General features: G+C 52.4%; 1 protein-coding gene across 1 annotated transcript in view; it reads left to right on the forward strand.

The window, feature by feature from the left end:
- The window catches only part of RIN2 (Ras and Rab interactor 2), a gene marked incomplete at its 5' end in the record, with an annotated part of 19,168 nt that extends 5,240 nt beyond the window's left edge, over positions 1-13,928 (forward strand). Inside the window, 6 exons of the mRNA XM_010148601.1 lie at positions 409-500; positions 3,553-4,683; positions 9,689-9,994; positions 10,832-10,963; positions 11,579-11,742; positions 13,611-13,928. Of these exons, the coding sequence (XP_010146903.1) occupies positions 409-500; positions 3,553-4,683; positions 9,689-9,994; positions 10,832-10,963; positions 11,579-11,742; positions 13,611-13,928 (2,143 nt within the window). The remainder of the gene's footprint in view (positions 1-408; positions 501-3,552; positions 4,684-9,688; positions 9,995-10,831; positions 10,964-11,578; positions 11,743-13,610) is intronic.
- Between the last annotated feature and the right edge of the window lie 2,421 nt (positions 13,929-16,349).

Raw genomic sequence — 16,349 nt, forward strand, 5'->3', positions numbered from 1 at the left:
GTACTGGTACAAGTTGGGGAGGCAAGAGGTACAACATTGGTTGATGGTGGTACTCACACAACGTGCATATGGTGAGGAAGTTCGGTCTCCAAAAGCTTTTTACACCGAATTTGGCTCATGTGGTTGCTCATGTGCTCATGCAGCTCCCTTTGTAACCACCCCTTGACTGAGTATGCAGTGAGAAGAAGCCCCATCTGAGGATAAATTCCCTTCACACCACTCTCCCATGTACGAGAGCCCTGGGGCTGGTCATGTTTGCACTCTGTGCTGTGTTTGAGGCTCTTGCTACCTGCCACAGCTGAAGAAGGAAACAAGAATCAGGGCTTGGCCTCTGCCAGCACTGAAAACAGACACTTTTAGCACTGTGGATGTTGTTGCGAAAACCGTAGCTGTTTGTCTCTCCGACAGGGACGTCCTTCCATTCACCCTGAAGCTGCCGCACGCTGTTGCTGTGGCGAAGACAGAGGCAGAACTTGAAGAGATTGCTCAGAATGGACTTGGTGGGTAGCTCCCTGCATAGCTGTTGCTCCCTTCCGCATTGCTGTAAGCCTGCAGAAATGGTCTGTGTAGCCCACACTGGTCGGGTATGGTGAAGAGCTCAGAAAAGCAGCTTCACTTGCCCAATGCTGTCCTTGGTGCTTGCTCTGCTTTCTGTGGTATTTCTGCTTGTGCCGTTTCCTTCCTTCTCTCTCCTGTCACCTCTCTGGGCAGCCCTTGGACAAAGCAAGCTGGACAGTCCCCAGACTGAGTTTGATGCAGCTTCTCCGAGGGCTGGTGTTAGCTGCAGGCTCGCGTAGCAGGTGCTAACTTGTTAATCTGCTGGAGTGGCCAGGACAGGGTAGGAACAGGGGTTGGCTGTTAACAGAGCTTCTGTCGGGTTGACGTGGGATCTTGGAATGGTGATTTTTCGCGACAGTGGCTCAGTGCAGTAGCATTAATAGAAGGATCTGCAGGCCGTATCCATGTGCATCAGCTCAGTGACATTGTTAAGATGACTAAAGAAGATGCGAGGACACGTCCTTGTATGGCTTGAGTGCTGACACCAAGTTTACAGGCTCCTGGTAAAACATACCCTGGGCTTGTGGAGACCCAGAGCTGGAACACAGATCCACCCAAGCAAGTGTTGAGCAACTCCCGGAAAGTGCTGACTGGCCTCATTTCCTCTTGCAGGAAGGGAAGCCCACTGTCAGCGGTTTGTCCCCAGAGATTTTTGAATCGTCTTTGATTGGGAAACACATGGAGGGGACTTTTTACAAGGGCCTGTAGTGATAGGACAAGGGGTAATGGGTTTAAATTGAAAGTGGGGAGGTTTAGATTAGATATCAGGAAGAAATTCTTCCTGGAGAGGGTGGGGAGGCACTGGGATAGGTTGCCAGAGAAACTATGGATGCCCCATCCCAGGATGTCTTCAAAGCCAGGCTGAACGAGGCTTTGAGCAACCTGGCTTAGTGGAAGGGGTCCCTGGCCGTGTCCCTGCCCATGGCAGGGGGGTTGGAACTAGATGATCTTTAAGGTCCCTTCGCACCCAAACCATTCCTATGATTCTACGAATCGGCATTGGCATGAGACTCTCTGGAACTTTGCACAAAGCCACCTGTGGGGAAGCATCGCACTGCTTTGCTTTTGGCTTTGCTGCAGCCACGGGGCAATTAGGGGATTTGTTTTAGAGTGGAGACAGAAGATTTCTGCACATTTAGGGGATTAGACGATAGTACAGATTTTCATGAGAATACATCAGGGAACTGTTGATTAGGTGAATGTTTGGACGGGCAAAAAAAATGGTCCCAGTGACACCTGGAAGCCATTAGGTGAGTTTTTCCGCAGCAGATGATGATGGTTCTCCAAACAAACCACACTGTCCTCAGAACCTGAGGGCACTGTGGGCTACTGCTGCAGAGTCAGTCTTGCTCTTGAGCAGTCTCTGCATTGGGGGTGTTATTTCTTTAAGCTAATGCATTTGAAAGCTGAGGAGGAGACTGATGGATCAGTGTCTGTGTTGATTGGTGTATTTGGGATCAGTTGCGTACTGTACATCGGTAAGAACCCAGCTTCTCTGAGCAAAAACCAACAAAGCTGAGATTTGACGGTTTTAGGTGTCCACATGCGAAAGAGCACACCAGCAAGTCAGCCTTTCAGTGCTGCAGGCCCAATAGGTGCCTGAAAACTCCCCAGGGACCTTCCTGGTAAGTGTGAGCTTTCCTTAGGCACAAAACACCCTGGGCTGTAGCTCTGGTCAGAGCTGTTGTTACACAGTAGGCTCAGCGGGAGAACTGCACGAGGCCTCTCAAGCAGCACGTAGCCCAGCCAACTGTGTCAGGAGGAACTGGTGGGGAAGGTTTCCAGGTTGTGGGCAAGCTGTAATGTTTCATGTGCTGAACGTAAGATTCCCTCGCAGTCTCTGGTGTGTCACTGCAGCGGCATTTACATCACATATGCAGCAGGCACGTGCCAGGCACACTGGCCCGGCTGCCCAGGCAGGACGTGAAGCGACAGAACAGGAAAACCCAGCAGCAGTGCGTGACTATGCCAAGGAATATGTCCGTGCCTACATGTGTTTCCTGGCAGCGCCCTGTCACCGGGGCTGTTCCCTGGATCCTGCCCCTGAGGGAGGAGGCAGCGGTCGGCACAGGCCCTGTTGCGAGTGCTTGGCGTTCTTGCAGCTGGGGCCAGGTCTCCGCAGCCCAAATGAGGCATCTTCGTGACACAGGAAAAGGCAGTATGCCAGGATAGGCAGATTTCAGCAAAATCTCCCTCCTCTGGTATTGCTCTGTACTTCAGTCCGCCTGCTGTCCGTAAGGGCATGGCTGCTTCCACTCCTAGTAGTTTGGGAGCTGCTGGCTTCCTCGGTTTCACAACCACGCGGATGCTTTGCTGGGCTAAGGTGGCTGTGGTGGCTGCAGCTGCAGCATACTGGTTGAGGGCAGGTTTTCCACCCTGCGGAGGTGGGACAGCATGTCAGTCTGTTTACGTGCTGCTGAGCCTCCCAAACCTCGGGCAAACAGTGCTGTGTTGGTCAAGGCAGGGCTGCAGGGCAGCGCGCTTAGAGACCCAGCTGTTGGCTCCATGTAGCCGAAGGGTCGCTGTGCACCTGCTGCAGCGATGCCTGAGCTCTCTTTCCACATCGCTGTCCAACAAAACAAAACCCGAATTCTTGGCGGGGTGCCATAAGGTGAGGATCCAGGCTCACTGCTCCTGCAAGAGATGCTAGCGAGTGGCTTGCGTTCACTCCAGGCTGGAAGGGTGGGAATTCAGTGCTGCGATCCTCATTCCGTTCTTTGATTCCCGGTTTATTTTTAAGCTCAGCTCAGTGGGCTGCCTTGAAGCTAACGCCTTGCCTGTGATATTTATAACTGAGCAAGAGGGATGTAGCGGGCAGTTATGTCCGGTGCTGCTTTAAAAGGGCCACTTGGAATTTCTTTTTTCCCTTTGAATTAATAAAAAAAACTTGTCTAAATTTCCTTATCCTCAAGACGGGTGGTGTTGAGCTGAATGTTCTGAAAGCTGTCTTCCTGCTGGTTTGCATTCTTATGCTAACCCCATGATGATTTTCAGCCTTCTGGAGCTCCACGGCTAACAGCAATCCCCTGGATCCCTCACCTCCCCGTAGGCCCGCATCCCTGGACGCTTCTTGCAATGGCTCCCGCCAGCTCTGCCTTATAAATGGAGTGCATTCCATCCGCACCAGGACGCCTTCAGAGCTGGAATGCAGCCAGACCAACGGAGCGCTGTGTTTCATCAACCCTCTCTTCTTAAAAGTGCACAGCCAGGATGGCGGGGGGAGCCTAAAAAGGCAGAGTCCCAGAGCTCAAGACGGGCATGGCACAGCGAGGCCACGCTCCCCCCCGCCGCGGCCGCCACCTCCTTCCATTAATAGCATCCTCGCGAGCCCACAGCTTTCCAGGACTATAAAGCAGGGGAGCATGCCGGAAACAGACAGCCATAGGAAGGAGCAAGGCTTGGATTTGCTGCAGAGGAAACCAGCCCCTATTCCGCCCCCTCGGCTGAAGAAGCAGGCTGCCTGCTCAGAGGGGGAAGGTGCCGCGAGGACCACAGCTGGAGTGCGAGCAGGACGTGGCACAGCACCTGTGCCCGCAGCCCTCTGCGTCCCAGCTGAGACGCCGCCTGAGCCAGCTCCGGCAGCTCCCAGAAAGGCTGTGGCTCCAAGCTCTGAGTCACACGTGCCCTGGAATGGAGGCAGGCAGAGGCTGAGCAACATGAGCATTTCCACCTCCTCGTCCGACTCGCTGGACTTGGACCGGAGCATGCCGCTCTTCAGCTACGAGGGGGACACCACCAGCAGCCTGGAGGACTTGGAGGGGGAAAGCGACCAAGAGAGCATGGCACCCCCCCTGAAGCCCAAAAAGAAAAGAAACAGCTCCTTTGTCCTCCCCAAGATTGTGAAATCTCAGCTGCGGAAAGTCAGTGGCGTTTTCAGTTCCTTCATGACACCCGAGAAGAGGATGATTAAGAAAATTGCGGAGATGTCCCAGGACAAGCGTACGTACTTTGGCTGCCTAGTGCAGGACTATGTCAGCTTCCTCCAGGAAAACAAGGAGTGCCACGTTTCCAGCACCGACATGCTGCAAACGATCCGGCAGTTCATGACCCAGGTCAAGAACTATCTGTCCCAAAGCTCTGAGCTCAATCCCCCGATCGAATCACTGATTCCCGAGGACCAAATAGGTAAGAGATGCTCTCCTGTGTTTTGGGGAAAGGTGGGAATGTGGAATCTGTGCTTACAAGGATAGTCTTTGTGCCAGCCTGGAAACATGGGGTTGGCCATGGGGTATTAAAACAGCCCCCACACTCCCTGCTGCAGCCCAGGGGGCCTGTGTTGGTTTGTGCTGCAGTGTGGGCATCCTACCTGCACTCGTGACCTGGTTTGGTTTGGTTTGGTTTACCTGCTGTGCCTAACCAATGCCAAATCCTTTCCCTGCTGGCACATGTATTTTTCCCCTGAATTGGGTGGAAATGGTTCTTGACACTTGGACCAAAACCCTGCCAGTCTTAACTGTATGGATTGTAGCCTTAAAACTAGAATTCCTCCAAAAGCAGTGGTAGTTCTGAGAGACGCATTTCATAGCGACTTGGTTTTGAGATAAAGCTCATTCTTCCAGATGTTTGTGATTGCTGTTAGTCAAGCTGCCCCGTCCCTACTCTCGGTGCTAAATAAAAAGGGTGGGTAAGAGCTTTAAACGCCCAAACAGACAGATGTGTGCATGGGGGCTGCCAGTCTCAGGATTTCTGTCCTTGCGTTACGTGTTGATAGGCGGTTGCAGGTGAGCTCTGTGTTTGAAGACGTGTCAGCAGCAGAGACCAGTGTACAGACTGGATTGAAACAGTTGCTGCTGCAGAACATCTCTGAGCAGTATTTGTGTGAGCTTGTCAGCGCATTCAGGAGGTAAACATCCCTCGGGGCCGAATACTTTCCTTGTGAGCTCACTCTGCTCCCAACTCGCTTGTTTTTCTCCTGTATCTCAGTGTTGCAACAGTTGGCCCAGTGCAAAATTGGCAGCTGGCTCTTTTCCTGGGTGATTTTTTTGTTAACGTTGTTGGCCTTGAGCGAGAGGAAGTTTTCTCACGTGACTTCAACTTAATTCACACAAAGTCAAGCAGAAGTCACCAGTGCTGGTAAAGCAAACAGAGCCCTATGAGGTGTCCTCCAGACTGAGCCTCTAATGTTGTTGCTACAGTCACAAGGAATGTAATGTGGGCATTATGTGGAAGAAGAAACGGCGACTTGGGTGGTGTTGCAGTCACATTGTCACCGGGATCCCTGCGGAGCACTGGGCATTTGCTAAAGAAACACGGGTCTGGTTCGCTTATCACTCAGTGGCAGCTTGGTGTGATGCGTGCTTGGCACCCTAAGGGTGCAGTGAGGTTGGACCCTGGCTCTCCAAAGAAAAAGTGCAGTCTGCTTTTAGATGTTTTGGTGGTTCAGCGAAACACAAGCTGTGGAGTGTAGTAACCAAGCTACACTGCTTTTTCCAGCAACAGAAAGTCTGGCTTGGATGGCGTGATTAAACGCAATTAATATATACAGCGGGGTGGTTTAAACAAAGGAGAAGAGCTTGCTTTTTGGTCAGCCGCCTATGGCTCGAGCCTGCAAACGCCTGCAGTGGATGGGGAGCTTGGATGCTGCTGACCTAAGCAGATAACTATGCGACAGCAGGATTTAGTCATCCCTGTGGAGAACTCTTATGGTGTAGCCCTGCCTGTGATCTGAGGTTATGCTTGATTGTTCCAGTCCGGAGCTGCAGCCCCAATTTTAACCTTGTGAGCAGTCATTTATCCTCTCCTGTCAGTTTACGCTTCCATGGAGCAGGTTTGTCCTCCCTACGTGTCAGCCTAGGGCTGGATGTGTGCCACTGGTCCATGTGTGCCACATCGTCCCATGTCCGTGTAGAGCATCATGGACTTCCCAGCCTCCTGCAAGCAAAAGCTTCCTGTGGGAGATCCCCTATCTTTCCCAGACAGGGGGCACATCAAACTGGTGAGCTGCTCCTAATCTTAGCACTGTGGGCTGTTAACCCTCCCTGAAACAATGGGTTTCCCGGTGCTGGCACAGAATCAAGCCGAAGGCACTTGGCTTTTTACTGGCTAAGGATGAGAGTGAAGTATTTTTGTCCAAGTCCTCCACACCTGGGTATGTATATACCTGCAGGATAAAGGCCTGGCCTGCTTAGAGGAGACCCTAGTAGTCCACAGCTCCCTGCATAACACCTGCTGGAAAGTATTTGTGGTTCTTTTCTTGGCTGTGGATGGAAAGGTGCCCGACTCACCCTCATCCCTTTGCCAGGCTGGATCCAACACCCCAACAACCTCGGTCTCAGTGCCTCAGCCTGAGCCTGTCCCAGGAAATGATCCGGCTTAAATCATTTGGCAGCGGGGTGTTAACTGCCCATGTTGGACGGTGCTTGAACAATACGGCCCATGATTTCATGGAATCACAGAACTTTTTGAGCGGGAAGTGACCTCAAAGCCCACGAAGTCCCACCCTCTGCCATAGTCAGAGACACCTTCCACTAGACCAGATTGCTCCAGCACCCACCTCAGGGTATGCACAACCAGACAGCATTGCCCTTGATTGCTTGTAGGGAAGTTGTATGGGATAGGGTTTTGGGTCTTCAAAAGGTCGAAGTACAGCCCAACCCCTGCTCCCCACTTCTTCACTGATCCCATTATCCTCTTAAAGGAACATAGAATGCTGTGCCACTGCTTGAAAAATTCACGTTGCCTGTGTTTCAGCTCTGTGTTCCATTTTAGGGGCTTGTGTCCCATCCCCATCCCTGTCATTCATTCCAGCATCTTCTCATGTTGAGTTGAGGCTGGCCAGTGTGTCCCCCAGCACCTTTCCTGCAGGAACACGGGGTGGGGCAAGTAAGGTGCAGTGGGAAAAGCACTGAGCAGCAGCAGGGGATTTGGTTCCACCTTTCCTGACCATTCCTTTGATTTGCTTTGGGACTTATTCCCTGCTCCTTTATTGCTGCTTTAAGGGAAGTCCTGCTCATCACTCAGCTGTAGCATGAGTTTTAGTTAATCCACAGCTCATTAAAGCAAACCAAACCTGCCCTAGATGGGCTGCGACTCTTGCTGTGCTTTCTGGGGGTACACGCAGGGAGATTGCAGCAGAACAAACCAGCGTGGCAGCACAGGAGACAGACGTGTTCCCATAAGTCCCAGCCCAACTCACTGCCCGGCTTCCCAACTACTGTCTCACAGTGTTACTAGTTCCCTTTTTGAGCCAGAGGCTAATTATAAGTGTCAGCTCAGGAATGCTTCATGGGGCTCAGCTCACATGATGGGCAGGTAAAAGAAAAAAAAAAAACCCAACACAAAAATACCACCAAAATTACCATCTGGAGAGCATCTGTGTTGGGGCATGGAGCATCCTGGGTGGGTGTTGGCAAACACTGCGCTGCCGAGGGGAATGGGCAGTTCTGGGGCTGGTTGGCATCTGAGAAATCCAGGGAGTTGTTCATGCAAAGGGTCAGCCCTCGATTCTCAGTTTGCCTGGGAGACCCTCCCGTACTTTTTGTGGTCACTGGAAGGGCAGCAGGAAAAGCTGCTGCCGGCTGGGAATGGGTTTGTTGGGATCGTGGCCAGAAACGCCTCTCTCCGGAAGGGGCAGGAGTGGCCGTCCCGAAGGAAGGGCACATGTCTGGGGGCTGATCCCAAACGTGCTTCTGGGGGTCTTGTGCCACTCGGCATCGCTCCGAGACCCCGAGCACAGGAAATGCTTTAAGGACAGAAATGTTTCTGTGGGTGTGTATGAGGTGGGGTCTAGGGGGTGGTGATCATTGACTGTTCAACCCCCAGCCTAGCCCTGCCCAGTTGTGCTGTTGTTGGCCTCAGCTTGCTGGAATCTGCCCCTGTTTGAGGGCAGAACTCTGAGATTCTTCTGCCTGTGCTGAGAATTCTGAAGAGGGATGAAAAGGTTGTGTGTGTTTTGGGTTGGTTTGGTGTTTTGTTTTGATTTTTAAACCAACCCAAACCCTGGACACGCTGTCATTTCTTAGTCTCTTCCTCATTTGCGTGAGTTCTGCGTCAACGTGCCGCATTCCCATGCCAGTATCTCTTGCTCTGCCTTCCACGAGCCGAGGCTGTTGGTATCCCTGGAATCCCAGCTCTGTGTCCTTCATTCCCTTTCTCTCCCGTGAGCTGCAATCCAGTCACTGGGCAGCACTGCAGGATGCTTTACTCCCCACCCCATCCTATTGTTACCCACTGATGGCTTTAGCAGCCCAGAAACCTTTTGGAAGAGCCTCAGCACCACGTGTGGGACCCTGTGGAGAGCTGTGGGCACAGGACGAGTCACCCGCTTTCTCTCTGTGCTGTTGCAAAGCCATTTCAGCTCCCAGAGAAATTGTGGGATGCAATAAAGCAGTGTCCAGGCGCTGCTTTTGGAGCCTGTGCCCAGCTGCAGGCATGCAGTTTCTCCCTTCCAGCAGCTCCTGCAGTCTTCGTGGTGAGGGAGAGCCCCGATGTCTTTAAAGCACCCGGGAGGGAAGCAGACATGGCTTTGCCACCTCCCTCGTGGTCTGGGGAGGGGAAAATAGGAGGAGAAGCTACAGATATCCCAGCATGATTGAGAGAGGGGAGGTGGGCGCCCCAAGCCGAGGGGGATGTTTGGGAGTTGCGTGACAGACACAGCGATTCCTGTGCCACATGTGCTGCTGCCAACCCAAGAACCCTAGACTTGCTGCCCAAAGATCCTAGACTTCCCAAAGATCCTGACCAAGTTTGGCCAGGTTTTAGGAGACCTCGGGGGAGCTGTAGTTTCTGATGGAATTTGGGCTTTCATGCCAGAGCAGACAAAAGTTACGGGTTTGACTGTGTTTTACCTGAGTTTGGGAGGTAAAGTCAAAGTAAAGTAAAACTTGGAGACTTCTGCCCAGCACAACAAGAAGTGACCTGGAGCCACAGCTTGCCTTTTTTTGCCTTTTTTTTTGTGACAGGGTGTAGTCTGGGGTTTTTTGTCTTTCCCATGTTGCCACAAATGAAAACGGAACACAGGTTCTGCTCTGCCTTTTGCTTTCTGGTTACCCAAACCACTGGAAGCTCAGCTTGGGTAACTCACAGGCCTTGGCGAGTACGTTTGGCTTGGCGGTGTCTCTGCTGGGGGCGGGTCTGTTCGTGGTGGCTCTGGCCTAGAGGGGGAAGTCAGCAGGATTGTGTGCTGTTACAGATGTCGTCCTGGAGAAGGCCATGCACAAGTGCATTCTGAAGCCGCTGAAGGGACACATCGAAGCAATGCTAAAGGAGTTTCATACTGCGGACGGCTCCTGGAAACAGCTGAAGGAAAACCTGCAGCTGGTGCGGCAGAGGACTCCTCAGGAACTGGGCGTCTTTGTCCCAACTCCAGACTTCGTGGATGTCGAGAAGATTAAAGTCAAGTTCCTGGCCATGCAGAAGATGTATTCACCCGAAAAGAAAGTCACGTTGCTGCTGAGAGTCTGCAAACTGATCTATACTGTGATGGAGAACAACTCAGGTACTGGGCTGGGGTGGGGCAGGGTCAGTGATATCCAGTCCAGGGGTTAGTTTTCCGTGGAGGAGATCAGAACACCTTGTTCTGCAGCCATGGCTCCTGTTCCTAGAGCTCTCCCGGCATCTCCCTGCCCTTCCTGATATCCCTGCAGGCAGCTGTAGGAATTCAGGAGCATGTATGTGTTATGACAGGGGCTCTGTGTTAATGGGTGGAAGAAAGCAGTCTCTGATACAGCATTTTTGGCTTGCCATGTCCCTGAATGTTTCAGTTGGTCCCTTGCTTTCCACCTGGAACAGCAGGTAACATCTGTGCTGTAGCAAGTGTCCCAAAGTGACCTTGAGGCCCAGATAACGTAATGGAGCTACAGACCAGGAAGGACCTGCCGAGCAGCCAGCAGGTGTTCTCTGTCAGGATTCAGCCTCTGAAACTGGTATTTGTGGTTGGATCCTCCCGGGGAGTGCTGGAGTAGTCCCTGCCTGTAGGAAGGCGACAGGACTGTCCATCACCCCTGAGTGCTGGAAGTGCAGGTGGAGGCCAGGCCGGACTGGCACGGCAGCCTTCTGGGAGCTCTGCGGTTGAAATGGTGCCAGGCTGAGCCCAGGCTCTGCCCACCCTAACACCCTGCAGGGTGCATCGCCAGGTCTGTGCTGTCATGGGTACAGGGTGAGGCTGGTGCTGGACTCCTGTCCTGCCAGTGTCTGGTGCCATTCTCTGTGCTGCCCGGGGGTGATAGAAGGCTGTGGGGTAATCCAGACGTGCTGGGTTGACACTGTGCATTCCTGTCAACCTCTGGGACTGTACTGGGGCTGTTTGTCACTGTCTGTGTCCACTTTGACCCAGGGAGGCTGTATGGAGCTGACGACTTCTTGCCTGTGCTGACGTACGTGCTGGCCCAGTGTGATATGCTGGAGCTGGATACTGAAATCGAGTACATGATGGAATTGCTGGACCCATCTTTGCTGCACGGAGAAGGTAATGATTGATTGATCTTTATTGGAGCTGCGTGAAGGACAAGGGAAGGGGGATTCTCCCTTGCAGTGCAGTTGCCATTCACCTTGTTTGGTTGTGGGACAAGAGGGTAGCACCAATGTCCCAACCCAAAGCATCTCTTCTGTTTCTCCTGGCTGTCTGGGACTGTCCCATCCCACTGAGGCTCCTTTGGGCCCGGCAGTTGCTCTTGTCTGCCGGCAGCTCTGCTGCACTTGGAGGCTGCTCCCCACACCTGTGCTCAGGGTGCAGGGTGGGGGCTGTGCACAGCACCCACTGCACTGGTGGGGTGGGGTGGGGAATGCTGACAAGGGGACACACCATCTTCCTTGGAGAAACAAAAGCAAACTCTGGGATGCCCCTAGGGTGCAGATCACACGCTCAGTCGCTGCTTTATTGCCATGAAGGCTATTGTTGTCAAGGTCAGGTTCTCAGAACTCCCCAGGGTTTTGCAGGGCCCTGAGCTAGTTTCTTCATGTACAGAGATTCTGGCGATAGAGAACAGACACTTTCAGACCTGTACACATGGGTGTGTGTGTATATATATATAAAAATGGTGTTGGTGCACCTGCCTGTGACCATGCTCTCTGTCCTTTGCAGGAGGCTATTACTTGACGAGCGCTTATGGAGCACTTTCGCTGATCAAGAACTTCCAGGAAGAACAAGCTGCCCGCCTGCTCAGCTCTGAAACCAGGGACACTCTCCGGCAGTGGCACAGGAGGAGGACAGCTCACAGGACAATCCCTTCAGTTGATGACTTTCAGGTAGAGCTTAGGGATGAAGGAAAAAGCTGGGGATGATTGTTTTGTTGGAAATCCCTGTTTGAGAGGTGTGATTCCCAAGAATTCCCTTGGGGCCACTAGCAAAGCGAGGCAGTGGTGAGGTTCTGGCTGGCAGATCGGTCTTGGCTGGGAAGGCTCCGCACGCTGCAATACAGTGGGATTGCGATGGGCTAAAGAAAACAGCGGGTGATGGAGCTTTCCTGCCCCCCATTTCATTTAAGTCGTGCAGAGCGAGGACAAACTGAACCAGATCTTAGATCCAGGTCCCTTCCAACCTAAACCGTTCCATGGTTCTGTGCTTTACTGTTAAAGAGAACAAACCAGGATCTCCAGGGGGACAACCCAGCACAACTTTCCGCAGCTCATGGTGGCACACAGCAGGTGATAAAGAGGAGAGGGGGGATAAAAGCTTGCCTAGACCTTTAGAGGTTCAGCGAGGAGCAGAGTTCTGTGCTGTGTATGTGTGTGTTTGTGTGTGTGTTTTCCCTCCCCTCCGTTGCTCACCACCCCGTCAGAGCAGGGCAGTAACTGCCGCTGAGAAATAACAAATCCCCGGGATCCCTTCACCTTTCAAACCCAGACCCGTGCCTGTCAGCTGAGGCTCCTTCTGCTTTGTCTGCATCCTTGCAAACAGGCACAGCACAGCACTTGGCAGGAAGGAGTTGGGAAGAAGCAGTCTTCCATGTTTTTCCTTTCTGAAGGAGAGGAGAACTGATGAACAGAAACTCCAAATGCTGGCCGGTGCACAGAGCCCATCCTGCTGAGATCCATGCTCCCCTTGAGTCAGGACTCAGGCTCGAGGAGCTTGAGGCTTTGCTCCTTCAAGTGAAACGCAGCCCTTGTCATTGGAGTATCCATCACCTGTGTTTCTGCTGGATGACTGAACAGCAGCAGATTCTTTCAGCGGGGTCTTGCACGTCGTTTCACCTTCTGTTCTTCAGCAGATGAACTCCAGCCCTACTGGAGTAGCCAGCCAAGCTCCAGTGCGGCTAGATGCGGGAGGATGCAGGGAGCCCTGGCTGTGTCCAGGGCTTTTCTTCCCAAAGAGCTTTGAAGCAGTATGGTCAAGCCACTTCCAGGCTGTGCATGGCACAGATCCAAACTCAGAATGCCAGTTTTCCCGTTCTTTTCTCTGCATCCTGCAGTGAAACACCTTCCCTGCACCCAGCGTGTGACACCTCTTCAGCTTGGCTCATCTTCCCTGCGCAGAGCCAGCATGAGGCCACTGCAGTTCTGGGATGCAGCCTTACAGCCCTCCTGGCTTTTGGGCCCTGGGAGGCCTTCACCCTCCCTCCCTCTGTCCCTCCCAAGGATGGAAACACAAAGAATCCCCCGATTTAATGATTATTAAATACAACTTGCTCGTGCTGCATAAATCAGTATGCTACTGTTATACGAGTTACAGGCTTTTGTGCAAACCTGAGCCTCTCCTTGCAGCACTCCTGAAAGCACAGACACGGACAGCCAGGTTTGCTCTGGGGTAACTACACCCACATACACAGCCTTCTCACTGTTAGGTTTTAATTTTCCTGCTCTTTAGTCTGTAACTGCAGTTCATTTAGTTTGTTTAACAGTACGTGCCAGCAGGCTGCTTTGGTCACGTGTCCACAAGGGTTTTGGGGTTTTTTTACCCAGTTGTGGCTTATTATTGTGTTTAATGTGCTTGTTCACTGCTGCTTGAAATGTCGAACTGCATTTCCTTCCAGGGCATATTCCAAACATGTCCACATTAGTAGAGTTGGGAGCATGTGTCAGTGTCAGCAAAGAAAAAAGATCCAGGTTCTGCCTCAAGATCCTGTGGATCAGTTTGGGTTTCCTGCGTTTCTGATGTCTGTTTTCTCATCCTGCAGAACTACCTGCGTGTTGCGTTCCAGGCAGTTCACAGCGGATGCACGGGAAAGACCCTGCTGGTGAGGCCGTACATCACCACCGAGGATGTGTGTCAGCTCTGTGCTGAGAAGTTTAAAGTGGACAACCCTGAGGAATACAGCCTGTTCCTGTTTGTTGCTGACACCTGGCAGCAGCTGGCGGAGGACACGTACCCCCAGAAAATTAAGGCTGAGCTGCACAGCCGCCCGCAGCCCCAGGCCTTTCACTTTGTTTACAGGCGCATTCACAGTGACCCATATGGGGCCGTTTTTCAAACTAGTGATGACTCGGCTTCTTAAAACCAGCAGCTCGTTGTGTATCTCCGATCCCTCTGAACTGGTGGAAATGCCATTGCTGGCGACCTTCCTTAGGAGCTGCACCAGGTCCGAACCCTTCCCTGCCTGATGAGATGCGTGCAGACGGTGCTGGTGTTGCTTACACGCAAGCCGTGTGTAAGGCCCATTCAGCAGCAGGTCCCACCGGTGTGGGAGCCCGTAAAGCCAGGGGTCTGGTACTACAGACTCTTTGCAGCATGTTCTGCTGTGTCCCTCTGTGGGTCTTGTGTCAGAAAATAGTTTTTTACACCCTCTTGTAGCCAAATGCCATTTGGAGTTAAATCCATGTCTAGCAAACATGTATCTGGGTGAAGGGGCTGCTCTGAGCTCAGTTTCACCAGTGGGTGTTTGCCAGGACTGTCCGATGCAGGGCATCAGTTCACTTATAATTACCCAGATGATTGCATCCTTCCCTAATTTTTGTAAGTACAGAAAATCACCATGTTTTTATATCTGTGTATCATAGAGCTGTTACAGCAGTTGCAGGTAAACTGTCAGCATTGGTGTTTGAAGTATTTTTTTAACTATAAAGTATTCTCTAATTATGCATGTGATTTTAACATTTAATATACAGGAATAAATCTCTGGCTGGTGTTCGAGTATGGCATGAACAGTCTCAGTGGTGTCTCTTCCTGCTTCAGGAGAGCTGTGGTGAACCCTCTGTGCCTTGAGAAGGTGGGACCCCTGGCCCGGGGCATGCCTGTGTCAGCAGCTGAGCTTGGGGCACCCTTCCCTGAATTCTTGGTTCTGGGTATTGTTTGAGACAGGAGTGGGGGGTGCAAAGAGGCAGTGGCAAGACAAGGCTGTAGAGAAGGGGCAGAGAAAGGCTGGAGAGAACCTAATTTAGGATGGTAGTGTGTTACTCTGCTGGACCAGGCCCCTTGCAGCAAATCCCTGAGGGAGCCTGGGAAGGAGCTGTTCTGTGAGCAGCCTTGGAGATGGGCAGAGCTTTGCCAGCCCCTCTCCTGGGTGCTGCTGGTGTCCGCAGGGGGTTAGAGCTGGCACCAAGGGGAAGGAGAAGACGAGCTGTTCTGTGTCCCCCCATGAAATGCCCCTTGGCCTGGCCGATGCCATGCAGCGTGTTGTGCCTCTGGCTTAGCAGGTGAGATGTGAGTCCGCGCCGCACATGCAGCTCAGCCGGTGTGAAACGGGGGTGTTGTGCTGATATGCGGAAACAAACTCATGGAGTTATAAAGCAGGTATGTTTATTACAATGCTGGGTGCAAGGGGGATTGCTCCACCTAACTTGCACACCCTGGGGTCTCAAGCGACCGCCTTATATACTACAAAGCGTTGCATATGCATTATTCTTGGTTACATATTCATTGTATTTCCTCTTAGGGAGGGATCAGTTCGGGGAAATCATTATGTTCTACGCCTCCAGCCTCTCCTGCTCATGCCTGCGCAGTGTACTCCGGTGGTTGTCTTGGGTGGTTGTCGGGGGAAAGGCCACGGTGTACTTTCCACCTTTCACTCAAGAACTGTGTTGGCTGAATCCCAAACATCAAGGCCAGTTCTTACTGGATGGTTGCTTCTTCCAAGTGATAAGAGTCCAGATGGATCAGTCTTTCAGACAGTAAGTCCTTGTTAGCAGTGCCTTCGTTAGAGCTGAGCTGATGCTGCAAACTTTGTTACCTGTATTTGAGCTCACAGCAATCCTTGTTACAAAGAATAGAACACAACTAAACGAAATGTCAGTAGTTAACCCTTGCCTCGGCATGGCTACAAATCTACATAACAAAATTAAACTAAAGTTATAACAAAATCAAACTAATCATCAATTTCCCCTATCAGTGCGGGTCTGGCCGAGAGCTGATGCCGTGGCTGCGGCCCTGGGCCCTGCTGAGGGCACTCAGGGCTTCTCTTCAGAGGCCCACGGAGCTCTCCCCAGCTCCAGCGTGAGCAGTGGGACATCAGGCCGAGGGTGACAGCAATGCCCTGAGCATTGCACACACAGAGACCTGGAGCAGCTCGGCCAGTTTGCCGCACCCAAACCCTGGCAGGTGTCTGGGTTTCCTTTGGCACCTGGGAGCACTGCACACAATAACCCTGGGCAATGCTGAGCTCTAATTTGGGGGGTTGGAGGCTGGGGGGCTTTGCTTTAAGGAACGGTTCCCTCCGAGACGTTTTGTGTCTCAGAGTCTGCTGCTGCTCCTAGGGGGAGGGAATGTGCCCCAAACCAAGCGTCCGAAGCCGAGAGAATGCTATGTTTTTCGTAAAACGCTATTTATTAGAGAGTTTTCCTTACACCGCCCCTTCCAGAGAAGATGAAGCCCAGGGCAGCCAGGTCTCGGCCTGCGCGGCTGGCGGCAGCTCCTAGGGCTGCGTGTGCGCGACCCGGGGCTCGCCCCAGGGCTTCTTGGGCGCTGCACAAGCGCCCCCTGC

The sequence above is a fragment of the Eurypyga helias genome, unplaced genomic scaffold, assembly GCF_000690775.1.
Source record: "Eurypyga helias isolate BGI_N326 unplaced genomic scaffold, ASM69077v1 scaffold22263, whole genome shotgun sequence".
Lineage (NCBI taxonomy): Eukaryota > Metazoa > Chordata > Aves > Eurypygiformes > Eurypygidae > Eurypyga > Eurypyga helias.